The sequence below is a fragment of the Lepisosteus platostomus genome, chromosome 20, assembly GCF_059453375.1.
Source record: "Lepisosteus platostomus isolate fLepPlt1 chromosome 20, fLepPlt1.hap1, whole genome shotgun sequence".
NCBI classification, from domain to species: Eukaryota; Metazoa; Chordata; class Actinopteri; order Semionotiformes; family Lepisosteidae; genus Lepisosteus; species Lepisosteus platostomus.
In genome coordinates this window covers 2,515,780-2,533,540 of record NC_142630.1, presented here as the reverse complement: position 1 = coordinate 2,533,540, position 17,761 = coordinate 2,515,780, and the positions used below count along the sequence as shown (strand labels likewise).

Sequence of the window (17,761 nt, the reverse complement as noted above, 5' to 3'; positions counted from 1 at the left end):
TGCACAATTTAATGTGAATTTATTGACAGAAATCAAATCAGGGTGCTTTGTAACCCAGTTGTTCATTTTTATCATGATTAATGGACTTCATAAGGACTTATCACACCTGGCACCCTTTTCTCTAGACACCGATCAGTGCTTAAGTACAGTATAATAGGATTCAGTGGCTCAAAAGTGATGTCACCCGATGGAAACCTAGAGATTGTGGAACTCTCCCAGAGAAGAAGGCCCAGTCTTTGGGTGATGCAGAGCTCACAGCAGTGCTGTCTTACAGGGTGGTGCTGTGTGTACTCTGAGCTTGCATGCGGGCGAATCTTGAGAGGGTTAGAGCACAGCTGCATACGTCTATCAGTCGCTGAGGCTTCTGCAGATAAATGAAGTTTGAGTGTGAGAGGGGGAGAGTATAACTCGATAGCAGCAGCCATGTTACAGAAGTGCTGCATATTCTCTGAGATTGCAAGTGACTGAGCGAATCCCAGCAGAGACGGAGCAGAGCTGCACTCATTACATGCACTGTCTCAGCATAGTAGTGCCCTCTTGTATTTCAGAAGGATTTCAAGGGAAATAATTGTTTTTACAGAACTGGGATTTGGGCATTTGCTTTAGGGGTGTGCGAGACAGAAAGGGGGTTGGAGCCCAGCATTTTTTTTTTAATGCTTCAGCAGGTTTTTAGCAAGTAGTTGGCAAAGTTCTCTAACAGTGCGTAAGACTTTTTTAATGGCGTGCTATGCTGCCTTGACCACAGGCAAAGGCTTAAGCAAGTGTTTCTGTCAGCTAATGCTCCAAGTCTCTTTTTAATGACTATTTGTGAGTTTGTGCATTTGTGGTGCAAGACTAATATTAACGATGCATGTTTATCTATGATTGATGAAAAAGGGCCAATTTAGAGTTTTATATTTCCTTTAAAACTAATTAGCAGAGAAGTTCATTAGCTACTGTACATTGCACTTATTCAGGAAGTTCTCACTTATCTAACTGCTGCTTGCTAAAAAAAATCACTCATTTATAGCCCTGTGTGTCACACCAAATTAGTTCAGATTTTCAACAGTTGCAATAAACACATTTTCTCTTTTCCAAGCATCACTGTTGAGAGAGGTACAAGATTACATTTGAGGTTTCATTTGAATTATGTTTATTTTTTTCAATGCTATCTACATGTCTGGAGCACATGCTTCTCAGTTTTGATATGTGAGGCTACAGAAAGCACACAATGAGGGATCGCTTTTTATACTTCGGGAAAGAAAAACCTGGTTTATTTAATATTGCTGGTTCTCAAAAGTGTTGCTTTACTCAAAATTAATTAATTTTCTTTTAAGGCATTATAGAGCATAAAACCTCAGTAGGACATCTGTTCTTAAGCATGCTTTAAGCAGTGGCTGACATGGAACAGAAGGTCAGTTATCTCTTCTATGCAGGACCTGCAGTGCAGAACTGAGGACCACATCATCACTGATATTGCCTTCTCTTGTGCATCTTGGGCAGTTCTGTGTCAAAGTGGTCTTTTCATTCTCACTCAGTGTTAAAGCCGCAACTCCATAAAGTGGAATGAGGCTTTGTGTTGTGAAAGCTGTGGTCCCTTCAATGAGACCATTGAATAAAATAAGCACGCCTGGAATTTAAAAAAAGGGGGGTTTAGATTCTGAGTATTTGCCGTTAACAGGAAAACCTGAATAAAATGGCAGTAAATACCTCTGGGGTTCAGCATGGGCAGAATCTGAATGTGACCAAAATGAGGGTTGATAACTACTAATACTGTCAGACAGAAATCCTGCAGGAGTTTGTAATGACAGATCAGCTGCTTTTTCTGTTTTGTCTTTGTGTGTTTTGTCGGAGACGGAGATGAAAACGTGCCAAATAAGGGCGTGTGCTGCGTTTCGGTGAGACATTGACACACTGGGTCTCCATACTGAGCGACATGCAGTCTGCTTGAGATTGAATGTGCTGTAAATGATTGTCACCTTACAGAAAACATCAGTTAAAATCCCAAAGTTATCCCTGCACCCCATGTATCTTTTTTATGATGTGCCATTGATGTACAGTAATTGATTTTCCTTTTCCCAAAATGCAGAAATGTGATCTATTTGCTCATATTGCTCTCAGTGGTAGATGTTGCAAATATACTCTGTGTGATTGAAAATTGATTATGCGTATGCTGTATTGGAATACAGCAGTAAGCCAGCACATTAAAATTCCTCATCCACCATAAAACAGTTAATTGTTTTTTGCATAAATAATGCATTAGAGGCAATAAATGAAGCCCTAAAGAATAAGATGTGCGACATCTCTCTAAAGCTGACCTGTAAAAGAGGAAGCTGTCAGTTACAATCAGCCAAGTGAAAATGTTACCATTTCCAGAGGGAGCTAAAGGTTTAAAACTTCACCAAAGTTTTGCTTAGGAAAGTGTGGGCATAACAAGAAAGACGCTTGGTAGGTTCCATTTCAGTTTTCTTTTAACTTTCATATTGCAGGGGATTCTGATTTTTCTTTGGCAAAGGCAGTTGTGTGTAAATGTGAATTATCGAATATTTTCTTTTTTTCTGTTTTTGCCATGCCTCTATTTCATCCAGTCTGGACTTAGTCACCATTCTTTCTTTGAGCCAAGCCTTATAATAGCTACCGGTTGTACAGAATTCACCTGCAAAGTTTTCTTTCTTGTACCGTATAGCACACGCAGCTCCTGCCATATTCGCATGGGTTTGCAATTTCATTTCCCTTCAGAGTTATTTCCCTGTACTTCTTGACATGGGAACTCACAGCAGACTTCTTTGTATTGTGAGGGTGAGGATCAGTAGGAAAAACTAATATTTATATTTATGAGCCTCTTTACTTATTATCTATGTGAAGTGCCTTGAATATTGTGGCATAAAGGATGTTATATAGAGTTGTGTTGTATTGAGTTGAGTTTAACTTTTCTTAAACCATTGCTCTAACCTATATGAACCCATTGAGTTGAACCATTGCTCTCAAACATACATGACTTTCAGGGTAAGAATTTCTTTTTCTTGCAAAACTCAGTTTCAGCTTGTTTATTTGTTTCAGAGGTGTAAACACAGCATGTCCTGTTATAAAAGTGTTGCAGAGAGTGATCACATTGTAATGTGACATTTAAGCTGTTTGTAGAGCAGTGATTAACTGCAGTAATCTCTTGTAAGCATTGTTTGCCATTTGGAATTTGAAATTTCAAGAGCACCTTAGTGTCAGATGACTGATCATGAGAGAGGAGCTGCTGAATGCTGAAAGGAGAACATGTGCAGAGTGTGGACTTTTCAGTTCAGAAAAGGCTCATCCTTGCCTTGTATCATCTTTTTGTTTTCTGGTCACACTTGCATGCTTACTCCTACCACTGTGAAGCAATCACGATTGCTTTATGCTCACGATTCTTTGGATTACTGGATTCTTCGGATTACAGTGTCACTGGCTTCACAGAAACATCCTGCCACGCCCTTCCTTACAAGTCCATCAGTCCATCCCTCGACTAACTGTTTTATCCCATTCAGGGTCACAGGGGAGGTGGGATACACCCTGGATGGGCAGGCAGACGTGAACACACACACAAGCCAACTCACCTACCAGTGTGCCTTCAGGCTGTGAGAGGAGACTGCAGAACCTGGAGGAAACCTGTGCAAACACAGGGCGAGCATACTGTACAAACCCCACACAGTGCCACCATGCCTGACCTTTGCAAATACAAAAATGCATGTTTACTGTAACATGTTTTACCCCCAAAAGAGTAGGCAAATAGCCTCTAAAATTTGTTTTCATTCTTTTTTTTTGCAGATTGCTGATGTCTTGGCCAACATGAACCCAGCAGTTCTCCTTACACTGGTGAGTTTATTTCAAAGCATTGCTTTTAAGAGGCTGAGAACAGTAGAAGAGCTTAGCTGAGTGATTTCTGCACAATGAACCCTGGTTGGTTCATGTCTGACAGACAGATTACCTCAGTATTACATGTATATTAATTATGCAGATAGGTGAGGCAATCTCAGAGTATATATTATGTCGATATTATTGATATGTGTATAAATATAATGGTATGTTGATGCTGACTGTGCAGTATATTGGGCATCTTATTTCTCAACATTGTTTGTTCTCTGAAGAGACAAATATTTGTAGGTGGTGACGAGACTTAACAGAGGCATTTTCAATCCGTTGAAATGATCCATGAAGTAAGAAGAATGTTTTTGCTTTATTGCCCCTGACTCTGTTTTTGAGCTGTTTAGAAATATGTAATTGAAGTCTTTCATACACATTAGCTCAGGTCTAATGGACTGTGCACATCCGTGATCTCCTGCTGTCATTACTTTTCTTCAAGATGCAATTCGTGTTCATTGTAGGGTATCGGGTTTTAGTGCTTTGTATTTTTTTTTAGACCTTGGCAGAAAGTGCTTGGCGCCAGCACTGCTAGCATTCCACTGAAAGAATGATTGCTCGGTACTTGGATAAGTTTTGTGTTTCAAAGCCCTTCACAACTACACAGCACAGTTTGTGTAATCCGGGCTGTAGTGTCACCTTAACAGAATGAAAATGAAACACAAAGAGCATGGAATATCATGAAAAGATGGGACCCATTCAGTTCTACCAGTTTTGCAGTAGAAGACTATTAGAATTGAGGGGAGGTGGGTGTGCTCCTGTTACCAGAGAAACTGCTGTGCTTCTGATTGTACAGTATGTAGAAACTAATCTACTGTTGGTGCTTCTTTAAGCAGAATTATTTTATGTTTCAGTGCTTTACCTGTGTGTGAATACAGCTCAGTTCAAGTGAAACTGTGGGCTTATAAAACTGAAGTTGCTTTCTGTCCAAAAGGAGCATCTTTTCCTTATGAGATTGTTATGACTTAGGATGAGTTCATTTAGCTCTAGGGCCAGACAGGCAGAAGCATCGATGTCTGGCTTTTGTCCGCCCTGCAATGGACTGACATTATTAGACGACTTGCTAGGAAAGTAATAAGTGTGTCTTTCTTCCAGCGTGGGCTGAATACAGATAGTGGAAGCACCTGCCGCGAAGCCTCCTTCGAAGGAATCAGTCGGTAGGTTTAATTGGTTTCAATAATTTAATAGTGTAATTGCTAGTTGTTCAGGAAACACATCAGGCTTTGATTATATGGAAGATGCCGAACGTGCATGCCTACAAATGAAAGCAGATTCATTCAATTTGATAAGGAATTCGTCAACGAACTGTAGGAACTGTATGTTGTCTCTTGGATTGTAATTTTGCTAGCATAATTCTTTCCTTTTTTGTTAGATGCTGACAGTCTAATAGACAACAAAACATACTTTTAATTGTTTTAATTAGATTAAATGAAGTTTTATCACATAACGTATAATCATATTCCTAGTTTTCCAAAAGCATTAAGGGAGTCCACGCTTACAGAAAAACAAGGCCTTCTATGCTTGGTCCAGAGCTACAGTAGTGTATCTAAAGTACAAGTTAAACATGAGCGTTTGCTATTTAAATGTAACTAGAATGTCTTGTTTCTAGTATACTGTATTGTTTTTTTCAATAAAAGCTGTCACTAAAAGGACACAGAAAAGGGCAACACAGGAGTTTAAATATATCATTTGAACATCCTTGTATTGAAAAGCAGTAGTTAAAAGGTGATAAAAAGGAGGTAAATGTTGCTTTGTAGGTGTGATAAATGAGTTACAAGGTTCTCTGTAGGTGTAATAAACCATAGTTTCTCAATCTGTAGTACTGTAGCTCCTGGAAATGCCTTTAATGCACAGAGGACAGACAAAGATTAACAGGGCAACGTATCACAAGTATGTAGCTATTAATCATTCCTCTTCTGCCATTTGTGAGATGATTAAAAACTCAGAATTGGGAGCTAAAAGTGTGAAGTAGTCAGAGTGAACTAACAAAGCCTAATCACTATCTACGAAATGTAAAAAAAAAAACTTCATTAACATAAGAATATATACTTTCTTGCTTTCGATAATGCCATACAAACTCTCTTGTCAACTGGGGAAAAAACTCAATTTTCACATTGGTCTTGGACACTGCAATCTCATTTGCAAGGAGATAACTCTAATGCCAAGATATTGAAATATTTTTATTGTATCTCTTAATGCAAAAAGAATTTCCTTGCTAAATAATGCATGAGGCAATCTCCTGCTACTATTGGGAAAATTAGATGTATTTTTTGTAAAGCTGAAAAATGATTTTACACTTGAATTAAAAGTTTTTTTCTCATTACCTCCGACCTTATATTTTGACTATTTTGTGTACTGATAGTGTGACATGTTTGTTTTTTAATTGGTATTTCTGCCTGTGACTGGACATTGGATATGAAAAGATTCTTTTTAGTTCTTTCCTATTTTGAAAAGTAAATTCGATAAAATTTCCTCTCCTCTCAGGCCATTCTGTGACATTGCTCAGTGTTGGAATGCATACTGATATAAAGGACTTTATTCTTTTGATAAATGTCAGCTCCCCCAAATACACTGTGCATCTGCAAAGGCTGACTTGCATTATGAGCTTTTGAAATCCATCAGTATTTATGAGGTGTGCATGAAAAGTGTAGTAGGGCATATTATTTCCTTGTTTCGCTGAAATCACTATAGTAATTATAGACCTTTTGTAAGATTTTTTTTAACTCTCAATAAAAGATGGTGATAAATAATAGCCGTGCTTTAGTTTTGTATTTATGATTGTGATTTTGTTCTCTGCATTCACTCCAAAAAGAGCAACTACTGCTTTTCATTGCCATGAAACTGGGTTTTACGAGACCATCAAAGCTACCATACCTCTCTTTGATAGACAGGAATTTTAAATTAAGATGCACACCAATGGTTCTGATGGTAAAATGCTCAAATGTTTTTCTGTATTTTGGCCTTGATCTTTCAGGTTCCAAGTCAACAATGTTCTTCTGCATCCTGAAATAGTGGAGTGGTGAGTATCCTGCCATATCAATTCTTCTTTGGCAGATAGCCGAGTTACTTTGAAAAAAATATCTCAAAATGCAAGCTGTGACAGTATCGTCAACTGCAGTGAGCCATCCTTGAGCTCTGGTTTCTTAAATTCAAGTCTCATCACATTGCAAAAGTCGTCCTTTGGTTTTAGTGAAAGCAATGTGAGCTTAAACCCCCTCTTAAAAGAAGCAAAACAAGAACACTTTTATCTCTTCTTTCTCAATAGAACACCTGTTTGTATTTTCTTTTGTGACTGACATTTCAATACACATTATACTTTTCCCCTCCTGTTTCTCTTCATTCTCAAAATGACACTTTATCAGAGCTGCAAGAGTGTTAATCCTGTTTTAAGCTCTGAAAACTCATTCGCTCCAATTGCAGGATCTACAAAGGAACCCCCTAAAGCTCGTGTAATTTGTGTTGAGAGCTCAAGTTGCCTTTTTTATAGGACTGCTTGGTTTCTGAATGTTTTTTTTTTCCTGGTGTTCCAATCGGATAAACGGAACATACAGCAGTTCTCATTCACCCCTTCTATCCCCTGCTGTACGTGTCTTTTCAAAAATATAGCTCATCGTCTCTAGTGGCACTCAATTGTGTTTTAGTCGTATCCTTGACATGATAGTGGATGGGCGGCATGGTGACGCTGTGGTTAGCGTTGCTGCCTCACAGTGCTGGGGCCCTGGGCTTAGTTCTGGACCTGGGGTGCTGTCTGTGTGGAGTTTGTATGTTCTCCCTGTGTTTGCGTGGGTTTCCTCTGGGTGTTCCAGAGTCCTTCCACACTCCAAACACATACAGGTAGGATATTTGGCTTCTGGGAAAACTGGCCCTGGTGACCCTGGTGTGAGAGTGTGTCTGTGTGTGCCCTGCGATGGACTGATGTCCCATCCAGGGTGTACCCTGCCTTGCTCCTGTTGCTTGCTGGGATAGACTCCGGCTGTCCCTTGAAGCTTCAGCGCATGACGAGGTTAGAAGATGGGTGGTGGTGGGCGGGTCCTCATCTACCTATTTCAACATTTCCACCTCCTACCAGTTAAGAGTCCAGTGTGTAATGAAACATATTTAAACACACAACAGGGTTTTGGCTTGCAGGTGTCTTTCCTGACAAGTGTGTGTGCTCGTACCACTTCCAGTTCAGCAAGAGTGGTGGACGCTTTTGCAGTTTTTGCTGACATTTAACTATTTTCCACCCATGAAAGGTTTAAGCATTCAAGCTTTAATTAAAAATCTTCACTTTAAAAAAAGTCTAATTTAAAATTGAGCAATACGGGACAGCATTGTAGGGAGTGAATGCTCTTGCCAGGCCTTTTACATTTATTGAGCAGGTGGTATACAATGCATTCACTGTACTATTGTACCTTTGTGTTGAAGAAACATTTCGTTCTCAAACCAACTCATTTCGTTCTTTTCTTGACTCGCATCAAAAACATAATTTGACTAAATATAATAAAGTCAACTGCAGTTGTAGATAAGCTGGAATTGAAGCTCAAGAAAAGCAGAAATACGTAAGGAGTAAAAGAAAATGAGATCTCTCTCTATATATGGTATAGACATTTGTGATTTGCTGTTTACTTTTGATGGATTCTTTTAAAATAGTTGTGAGATGGGTGTGATCGTTTATAGTTGCATGTCTGGTACAGACAACATTGCTGGATAAAGAAAGTTTAAAAAGTCACTTAAAACCATTTGAAAATTCACGTACAATTATTTGGTAATAGTGGAACAAAGTTGGCTTTACAAGCCTTGCAACTAGTTGAGCTGTGATTCTGTTGGAGATGAAATGCTTGATGTCAATATACATTGGGAAATGGTTGATACGTTGTGAAGTACTTAGTTATGATACTAAAGAATTTTTAAAAATCCTTGACTAATACATAAGGCTTTGTCCAGTAGTAATTTTAAATATGAGATGAAATAGGAATTAGATTACTCAAAACAACTGGATTAAAAGATACTCTTCGGTGGATTTCTGAAGATTTAATCATTCTTACTCTGAGATTTTGTTCTCAACAAAAAAAAATATTATTGAGGGCATAAAATAGCAATTAGTTTTGTAAAGCCTGTCAACAGCTATTGTATGAAAAAAAAACATAAACAATTGGTTTTGAAAAGTATTCTTTCTTGCCAGCGAAATCTTTTTTTATTCTTTTCTGAAGAAAAACAAACGTATGTATATTTAGCACAGTTAACAATGGTAAAGTGTGGGGAGCTGTGAGCAAGCTTTGTCGTAAAGATTCATTTGAGTACACTGCAGAACTCCTTCCTTTAGCTTAGCTGCACTAGGAGTAGGAGGAATGATTGTGTGTGTTTAAACAACAAAAAAGGATTATTTTTTTTTGCAATTAGAGGAATCTGTATTACAAGTGCTTATGATTGAGAACATTTGAAACTGTTTCCTGGATGTATAGGCACAGAAATAAAGGAAAAAAATGAATGTATTACCTGTAACGGATTACCATTTATAGAGTGTTAATGGTAACCAACATTAATTGAGTGCTAAAAAGCTATTTGTGATAGCCATTGATTAGTAACTTTTAATAAAACTAAGATCATTTTCTCATACGTTTTTTCTTCATTGACTGTTTATTGTTAATAACATTTGCGTTCATAAAACGTCTCTGTTACCCTACTTGGTATGATACCTTCAGTGCAACGGAAGCCCTTTATTGATATTGCTCACTGTTCACAGCATTCATAAGATTCAGTACATGCAGGAGGCCAATTTATTTTTAGTTATTCAATTTGATGATTAAACATTTAAAATTCAATGATATTATTATTTATGCATTTTTTTCAGGAAACAGTCAAAGCTTTATTGTAATTGCAAATATTATTCTCTTCTGTATTTTGCAAAATAAGAGTTTCTTGCTTGCTATTTTCCTTCGTCCCGAGGTTGGGTCTCACATCTTTTGCCTCAAATTCCAGTTCCAATCTTCTTCGTCTTTGGCAGTGCTGATTTGGGACGTCTGGTTTATTTTTAGGGCCGTGGAAAGGCCTGTTCAGTATGAAGACGTTCATCTTCTGCAGGGGAGGGGCTGAGGATTCTGGGCCTGGTGGTATCCTCAGTCTAACTTTCTGCCTTGTCTCCCTGTTTCCCTGTCCTCTTTTGTTGGTAATAGAAATATATTGATCATGTAATTGCACCACGCCATGCCGTCTCCGCTTGATAGATGTTCTCGGCTGGAGGCGCTGCGCTCTCAGACTGGAGAGAGCAGGATTTATACTTCCGTAGTGTGGTACTGTCTTCCTAATTGTTTCCAAGTAGAGTAGGGGTTATGACTGTAGCAAGGAAGCTTGGCTTCTGGCTGGTGAGAACGCCACAGTGAGGCAACACACTGGAGCTTTTCTCCAAGAGACTCTCTTGTAGCAACGCATGAATTTAAAGATCCTCAGCAGAGACTTGCTCTGTGCGTTAATCCCTGAATTATAGCAATTTTTATTGCTCCTGAATAACTGCAGATGAAAATCCACAAACGGGGATCATTCTTTCCCGTGTAATTGTTTTGTGAGGAATATGGCAATACAATAGGTTTCATTTCCCAGTTTTAATTTCCTGCCAATTGCACATTGAAAATAAGTCCTTAGTCATGGATTGTTAATTTAAATTAGACACTCTTAGTAATCATTAGTGTGCTGTTAATCCCTAGCTGCATTTTCACTGTGTGTTATTTAGTCATTAATTCCTAATTAGCTAGTAGGCCATGTCTTGAACCTTTAAGATCTAACGGGGTAGTTTTCAAAGCTCTTTGTTCCGAACCAAAGTTGTCTTTTTTCTGCAGGTATTTGTAAAGGTGTTAACGCTGCACATTTTTCCAGATGTACTGTAGATGTGGAACAGAGAAGTGAACCAAACTGTTGGTTTATTTCTGTTTAAATTATGCATCAATAAGCATACACACATTAAAGTATAAAAAGATGGTTCTTGTAGCTTAAGGGTTGGAATGTGAATGTTTTTACTGGCATCAGTGATGGAAGTGGCTTTCCTGAGGTAATTTGTCACCTACAGAATTTTGTATAACACACCCCGCCTGTGAGTTCTTGAAGAGGCAGATGTGTCACTGAGTACGGTCAATTATTGGAGCTCACTGCCACATCACTGGGAGAAACTGCTGACAGCCTCATGGGGCTTTTAAAAGTCAAGTCTGGGATGTAGAGTACCTATCCTATAAAAACACATCTGAATAAGAAACTTCCAGAGGAGGCAGTTTTGCTTTTCAAAGCGTTTGTTTTGAAAAACCCAGCACCGATACAGTGTGTTATACATGACACAACACAAAAGACCAAATATCCTTTAAGAAGTACTCATTAGAGAATTTGCATATGATATCTCTATAATATCAGTGTTCTTGTATGTTCTCTGCTTGCAGTAAATGTTGGAGATAGGGAGCAATATTAGATCATGTAAATTGCTTTAAAATGAACCTGCTGGTCCCAGAGATTGAGCAAATAGCAAAACATTAATTACAGAATGCTCTTCATAAAACACAAGTAAGGTTATTTATTTGACAGGATTAATAGACTGGGAATCCTAGAGAAGTGACTGCCATCGATTCAGGCAATCTTGTATTGTGTGGTGGTAAAATGGATTGACGTCCTTAGGGACTTGTTGACAATCAGATTGGGAACCTTGCAAGCTTGAGCGAGGAAGACAATTATGTGTACATGTGTTCCAGTTGTGCCTTCAAAGACCTGACAGATCACCATCTGCGTCGGCAGCTTCTGATCTGACCAGTGCTTTCAGTCAGTGCAGGTAGCTGACCGTCTTGGTTTTGGCATGGAAACTGACTAGAAATCTGGTGGATTTAGCTGTTTTGGAGCAGTGTCGTCTTCTGAAAATGTTGGCCTCACCATTGGTTTAGCCGGGGACCTGGAACGGTTGACAGTTTGTAAGGTATATAGTCCAAATCAAGAAGCTAGTGCAGTCAGAGTTGAAGAAATGCTGCCTTCCTGAAACACAGGCCTGTGTCACTCCCCCCTTCTGTAGCTGTGTGGGTTCTTGTGTGCAGTGGAATGATACCTGCTGAGGATTCCAGTAATGAAACTAGCTTTGCAATCCATCCCAGTGTGTCTGTGGAACTGCCTGCAATTGAGGAGACCACCACCGAACACCACACCCACATTTTCAAGAAGAGAAGCCCGCAGTTCTGGGACGAGTGTACAATTGAGACAAACCTGCTCTGTAACATCTCCCTGCTCACCCGAGAGTGCTTTAAGACTTTTTCTTCCGCTGTCAAATCCAGCTAAAAGATGGAGTAAATGAAGCAGGAGTTGCCGAGACCTCAGAGAGGTAATGTTTCGATCCTCTTGTATAAGCTGGGACTCTTTTTTTTTTTTCCGAGGCAGAGCAATAAGCCGGAGTGCTCAGCTGTAATGGTCTCCGTGCTTGCCTGGCTGCTCTGGGTATTAGGCCCAGACCTTTATTACTCTGTGGGAAGCCAGTTCATTATGGTTACACCTCACTTCCCTGCAAGCTTTCATTTTTTTTCTCTGTCTTACTTATTACCAAAGATTACCAAGGATGGCCGGGAAGCGAATCGGTCCTGATGAACCTGACATTTCCCAAATAAGAAAGCTGGCAGCTCAAGGCGGACGTCTCCCGTGTCCCAACTTTTTTTGTGAAATGAAAAAGAAAAGTTTTCCGGGCTGTTTTTGAAAATGAATACTTTCTGAGTTTTCAGGTCATATAGTTACAGTAAATGTCTAGTCTGGCATTTTTGAGCCGTTTGCGGGGGCTGACCTTGACCTACTGTAGGCCAAGGAAAGAGCTGTTACATGAAATACATGCAGGGATATAGTGATTTGTTTCACCTCAATTCAAATATCAGTGCAGTACTTTAAATCATCTGTATGTTAAGCACGCCATGGGTTGCATTTGATAAGTGTTTTCTCTAAAGCAATCGTGTTTCTTCACTGCTCTGGTGTTTGGGATGTAATTTTCCTGCAACCACGCTGCTCAACTTCTTTGCTACACTTCAATAAAAAGTGACAATTCAGAGTTTGCTTTAAAGAATTATATAGTGCAGTAACTCAACTGCACTACTGTCACAGTAGATCAAACAGCAAAAAAAAGATTTTTAATGTGTATTTTCTGAGGTGACTGTGTTTAGCCTCATTACCTCCATTGTTGGCCCTGCAGTCGTGTGGGTAGGCGCTTCTGCATATGCGGGTCTAGTGTGTGGCGTGTCGTTACTGCGGAGGATATTGCTTCACCACAGCTGGTGGAGATGCACTTCCATTAGCGCAGTGGATCCAGAGCCATTGACTGGGGCTGTGGGGGTGTGGTGGCGACCTGTCGATGAAATATGGCTAAGAGGGAGGTGGAGAAATCGTCCGTGGGAGCTGGAAGAGGGGTGGGCAGGGGAGATGAGAGGGGGTGGGGGGTCCGGGTGCTGGTTTGAACAAGAGAAATCACCAGCGGGGCCTTGTGAACAGACTCGCAGTGACATGCTGTGCCTGCACACCTTGGACTGTGCCTCCAGCAGGTGGTGATTTCTTCACAATCAACACGTGCTCTCGAGCAAAGTGCATTCAGTGCCTTGCAGTGTTCTTAAAGTTCACCTTGCAGACAGGTGTATTGATTTAGTGATCTTGTGAACAACTATTATTGTACACAGGCAGACAGAGGCCATTCAACCAGTTGTGTAATTTTGTGCACCTACTGTACGTTAATTCAGTTTGCCAGATCAAAAGGTTTAAATACAGTAATCACATTCAATAACTGCTTATCCAGTTCGGGGTGATAATGGCCACGAGCCTATTCTGGGAATCAGTGGGTGCAAGGCGAGATACACCTTGGATGGGATGCCTGGCTGTCCCAGGAAACGCACAGACACAAACAAGCACTCGCACCAGTTCTAGTTTTTACAGAAACCAATACCTACCAGCTGTCCACGAGACAAACTCCACACAGATAGCACCCCGAGAATTGAACCCAGGGCCCCAGAGCTGCGAGACAGCAGTGCAGACCACTACGCCACTGTTTTGCAATGTTGTATAAGCAAAAATATTAACTCCTTTACCAAGGCTTTAAAGCAAGAAAATTTGAGAATGAACAATAATGATAAAGACTGATATAAATACAATGTTTTTGTGCTGATGCCTTTACCCATAATAACTTACAGTTCGTACAGATGTATACAGCTGTAACAATCTAAATGATGTACTTTGCGCAAAGGCAAAACAGAAGTGTTCCTCCGGGACTTGAACCCACTGAGCTCACAACCCTCTCGTTCAGATTGCAGAAGCCTGACCACTTTCCACTATTCCAGTCGTGTATTATGACCATCCTCATAGTTTTAACCACACCCTGTTGGGGAGATCGAAGTATTCTTATTCTTATTCGTTTGTCTCCAGTTCCTTTGTCTCTCGGTTGTTCAGCTGCTTGTGCCTGAGGGCAGTCACATTGTGCATTTGTATTTATTTGCACCTGCATGTGTGTATTTCTAACCCACCTTGTCTTCTGTATCTCCTGCAGCCGCCTGATTAAAACAGATATGGAGCTGGAGGTCCTGCGATACACTAACCGGATCTCAAGTGAAGCCCACAAAGAGGTAAGAAGCACACTGCTGTTCCTCTGCAGATGGCCGTCTGTGATAAACTAGGGAACTAGAACTTTGGATTCCTTTCATTTTTAAAATAAAGAGTCGATCTTCGCCTTGCACAGCGGCAAAATATAGGAAATCTTGTTTCGGGAAATTCAAGCGATTCTGTCTTCAGCCTTCGGAAACCTGTGAATCATTTCCACTTAGTGGCGTAATTACTGGCAGTGTAAGTGACTGCTGCGCGTAGCAAGATCAGCTAGCACCTCGAAAGTCGGCTTTCAACATTAGGCTGATGAAGAGCTCGCGTGGAGCTACATTACTCTTCAGAAGAAAGATAAGGGTGTGCAAGGCAGAGATATGCAAAATTGAAACTAACATTTTTGTAAGTCTTGAGAATGTGGCTTTTTCAGGCAGTGATAAAGACCAATCTGATAGCCGGTGTGCCAGAATCCTGTCCCTCAGTTCTGAAGAGCTGCATGTGAAGCGAGTGAAATCATACTTCCAATCTCAACAAGGGAGGGTGCTGCTCCATGTGGCTTGGCTGTGTTTTATAAGTCAGTCGAAGGTTATGCCATCATGCTGCAACGGCCACTTCACTCAGGTTTGCCAGTTCAAATTTAGGCTGTACCACTCTTGGGGAGTGACTCCATCTCTGTGTGTCTGTAGGGGTCAGTGAGGAAGTGACCCACATGCCCCTGGGTATTGAATAAATGGCAGACTCTAATATAATAAAGACTGGCAAGGTACACCTCCTGCTGTAGGTGACATCAGCTCCATTTTCACAGTCCCAGTCTTGATGGTAGCCATTTGTAATCTGATTGAGTGCAGAGTGCAGTTCCCAGTTCAAATCTGGGCTGTACCACTCTTAGAGCCTATGTCTGACACAGCAGCCCTGCTGCCTACATTCCTGACTCCCTGTGCACTGAAAAGCAGTTGACTCCTGAGGTATATGTCTTGGAAGACATTCATGTCAACTTCGTCTGTCTTGGGAGGTTGCTAGAGTTGTGTTCCTGATTGGATTTGAAGTAGAAAGAGTGGGCTGCTTCAGATTGCATGGCAGAAAACACAAAAAAGCAAATTACAGAGATATAGGGGAAATAAAACTTTGCTCAATGAGCCAACAAATGATGTGAATGAGCTGGGGAGAAGGATGAATTTTGAACTAGGGTCAAGTAAATAAAGATCAATTGGATCGGCTGTGCAATACACATTGAAAACACAGCTAGATCAGCAGCTACTGCCCTCTCCAAGGAAAAGACGACAACCTCACAGAAACACTGGCCATTCAAATTGCCTCCTTCGGGTTTTTTTTTTACTCTTTGCAGCAAAAACAGTGGAGCTTTTTAAGTCTTAGCATTCAGGTATCAGTTTTCTAGCAGGTGGGAAGAAAGGATTCCAGTGGACGATAGCCATGCTGATTCTTGAACAATACCCCTTTACTCTGAGGGTTAGCATTGTTCAGACCGAGTTTCTAATGCATACTTGAGTTTGTGCCCAGTGCTGTTCTGTACTTAGAGTGTCCTCTGCCTGTGAGCATTTTTAGAAAGTTGTTTGATGGCCGAGCTCAGGAACTCTGTCTGTTTGTGCTATTTAAGATAAGACCCTAAGCTGTAGGGTTAAAGTTGCTTTTTTGTGTGGGAGACTAGTTTTCACTCTGGGTTAATCTGTGATGACCTTCACAAAGTGGATTTGAGCACCCATATCCAGAACCGAAGACGGTATTATTGCTTCTTGCCTCTTGGTCTTAATTGTGTGGGGTTATTTTTTTAATTTAGCTGAATTTCTTGAAGGTTTTCAGTGACTTTTGGAGGAATGTTCCCTTGAGTTGCAATTCATAGAGAATTCTTTTCTGCTTGGAATGTTTGGAGAAAACTGTACAGGTAGCATGGTCTACACTATTAAGTTTCTATAATTTTAATGTTCCATTGCTCAGTGATATAACACAATTAAAACACTGCACAGCCTGTAATGTATTAGCTTTTCCTCCTCTAGAGACCAATATAAAACATATTACTGTCACTGCTGTGTTTTGTGTTGAAGAATTTTGATTATTTTTTTAATAACATAATTCCTGTGAACTAGAAGTGCCTCCTGTTTAATTCAATTTAAAACCGATAAAACCCCCTCTTACTTATTTTATTTCCTGCAGTTCTCTTTTGTGTCTTTTATAGAAATGGCAATATAACCTTCAAACCAAGGACAGTTAAGGACTGCTGTCCACAAACGTATTCCCAGTGTCACAAGGAGACATCAAAATTGCTAACATCCTGTCATTTTATATTCCAATCAATTGATAGAATTGAAAGGACGAGTCAGTATTCTCTTGTTTGTCAATTGTATAAAACTTTGCATGATGTCATTCTGAAAAATTGGTTCTCTTAGCTCAGGGATAGTTCTCTTAAAGTTAATTTCATAGTGAGCTAACTGAATGTATAATTGAATTAAATGGTCTGTATCACCAATGCTATTGGGGATGCTGAATTATTTTAGAACGGGAGGAGCTGTATCTGTCTTTGTTCAGGTAAGAGTACCACTGCGTTAGTGGTTGTGTGTGCACAAGGGATGCAAATAGCCCACTAGGGCTAGACTGCTGGCACTGTGAGTAGAATGCCTCGTGCCATATCTCCCCATAAATCTGTGGACACTGTGTGAGTCGTACATTTATAGCCAACCACACTACAAGCTCATTAGTGCAGAGGAAGTCAAAGGAGATACTGTTGTGCAGGGAGCAGAGGATATCTCCATCTCCTACAGTCCATCGAACACCAGCTGGGCCCCCGTTCATCACCCCTGTTCGGGGAGAATTCATCACCGTTAGCAAAGAATGAAAATGAGGCCAGGCTTGCACTTTCTACAGGGAATATACTCCTCCTAAGAGCAGCTGCCTTGAGGGAGGCACGGTAGTGTAGTGGTTAGCGTTGCTGCCTTGCAGTTGGGGCTCAGGCTTCAGCTCCAGACCTGGGGCGCTGTCTGCGTGGAGTCTGTATGTTCTCCCTGTGTTCATATGGATTTCCTCCGGGTGCTCCAGCTTCCTCCTGTTGTCCAAAGGCATACTGGTACTGTAGGTTAGTTGGCATCTGAGAAAACAGGCCCTTGTGTGAGTGTGTCTGTGTGAGCGCTGCAGTGGACTGAGGTCCAGGGTGTATCCTGTCTTGTGCCCTTCGCTTGCCTGACAGGCTCCGGCTCCACGTGACCCTGAATTGGATAAAGCAGTTAGAAAATAGATGAATGAACAGTTGCCTTTACTGGCAGAGCCAGGTTTACAGCGTCTAACATTCTCTACAGAAGCATCAACACAGAGGAATAATGGGTGA

At 40.6% G+C, this 17,761-nt stretch overlaps 1 protein-coding gene across 1 annotated transcript in view; it reads left to right on the top strand.

Annotated features, from left to right (window-relative positions):
* pepd (peptidase D) overlaps window positions 1–17,761 on the top strand; it is a 114,166-nt gene that overhangs the window by 27,039 nt on the left and 69,366 nt on the right. The window contains exons 5-8 of the mRNA XM_088613669.1: window positions 3,778–3,825; window positions 4,966–5,027; window positions 6,845–6,889; window positions 14,381–14,456. Of these exons, the coding sequence (XP_088469795.1) occupies window positions 3,778–3,825; window positions 4,966–5,027; window positions 6,845–6,889; window positions 14,381–14,456 (231 nt within the window). The remainder of the gene's footprint in view (window positions 1–3,777; window positions 3,826–4,965; window positions 5,028–6,844; window positions 6,890–14,380; window positions 14,457–17,761) is intronic.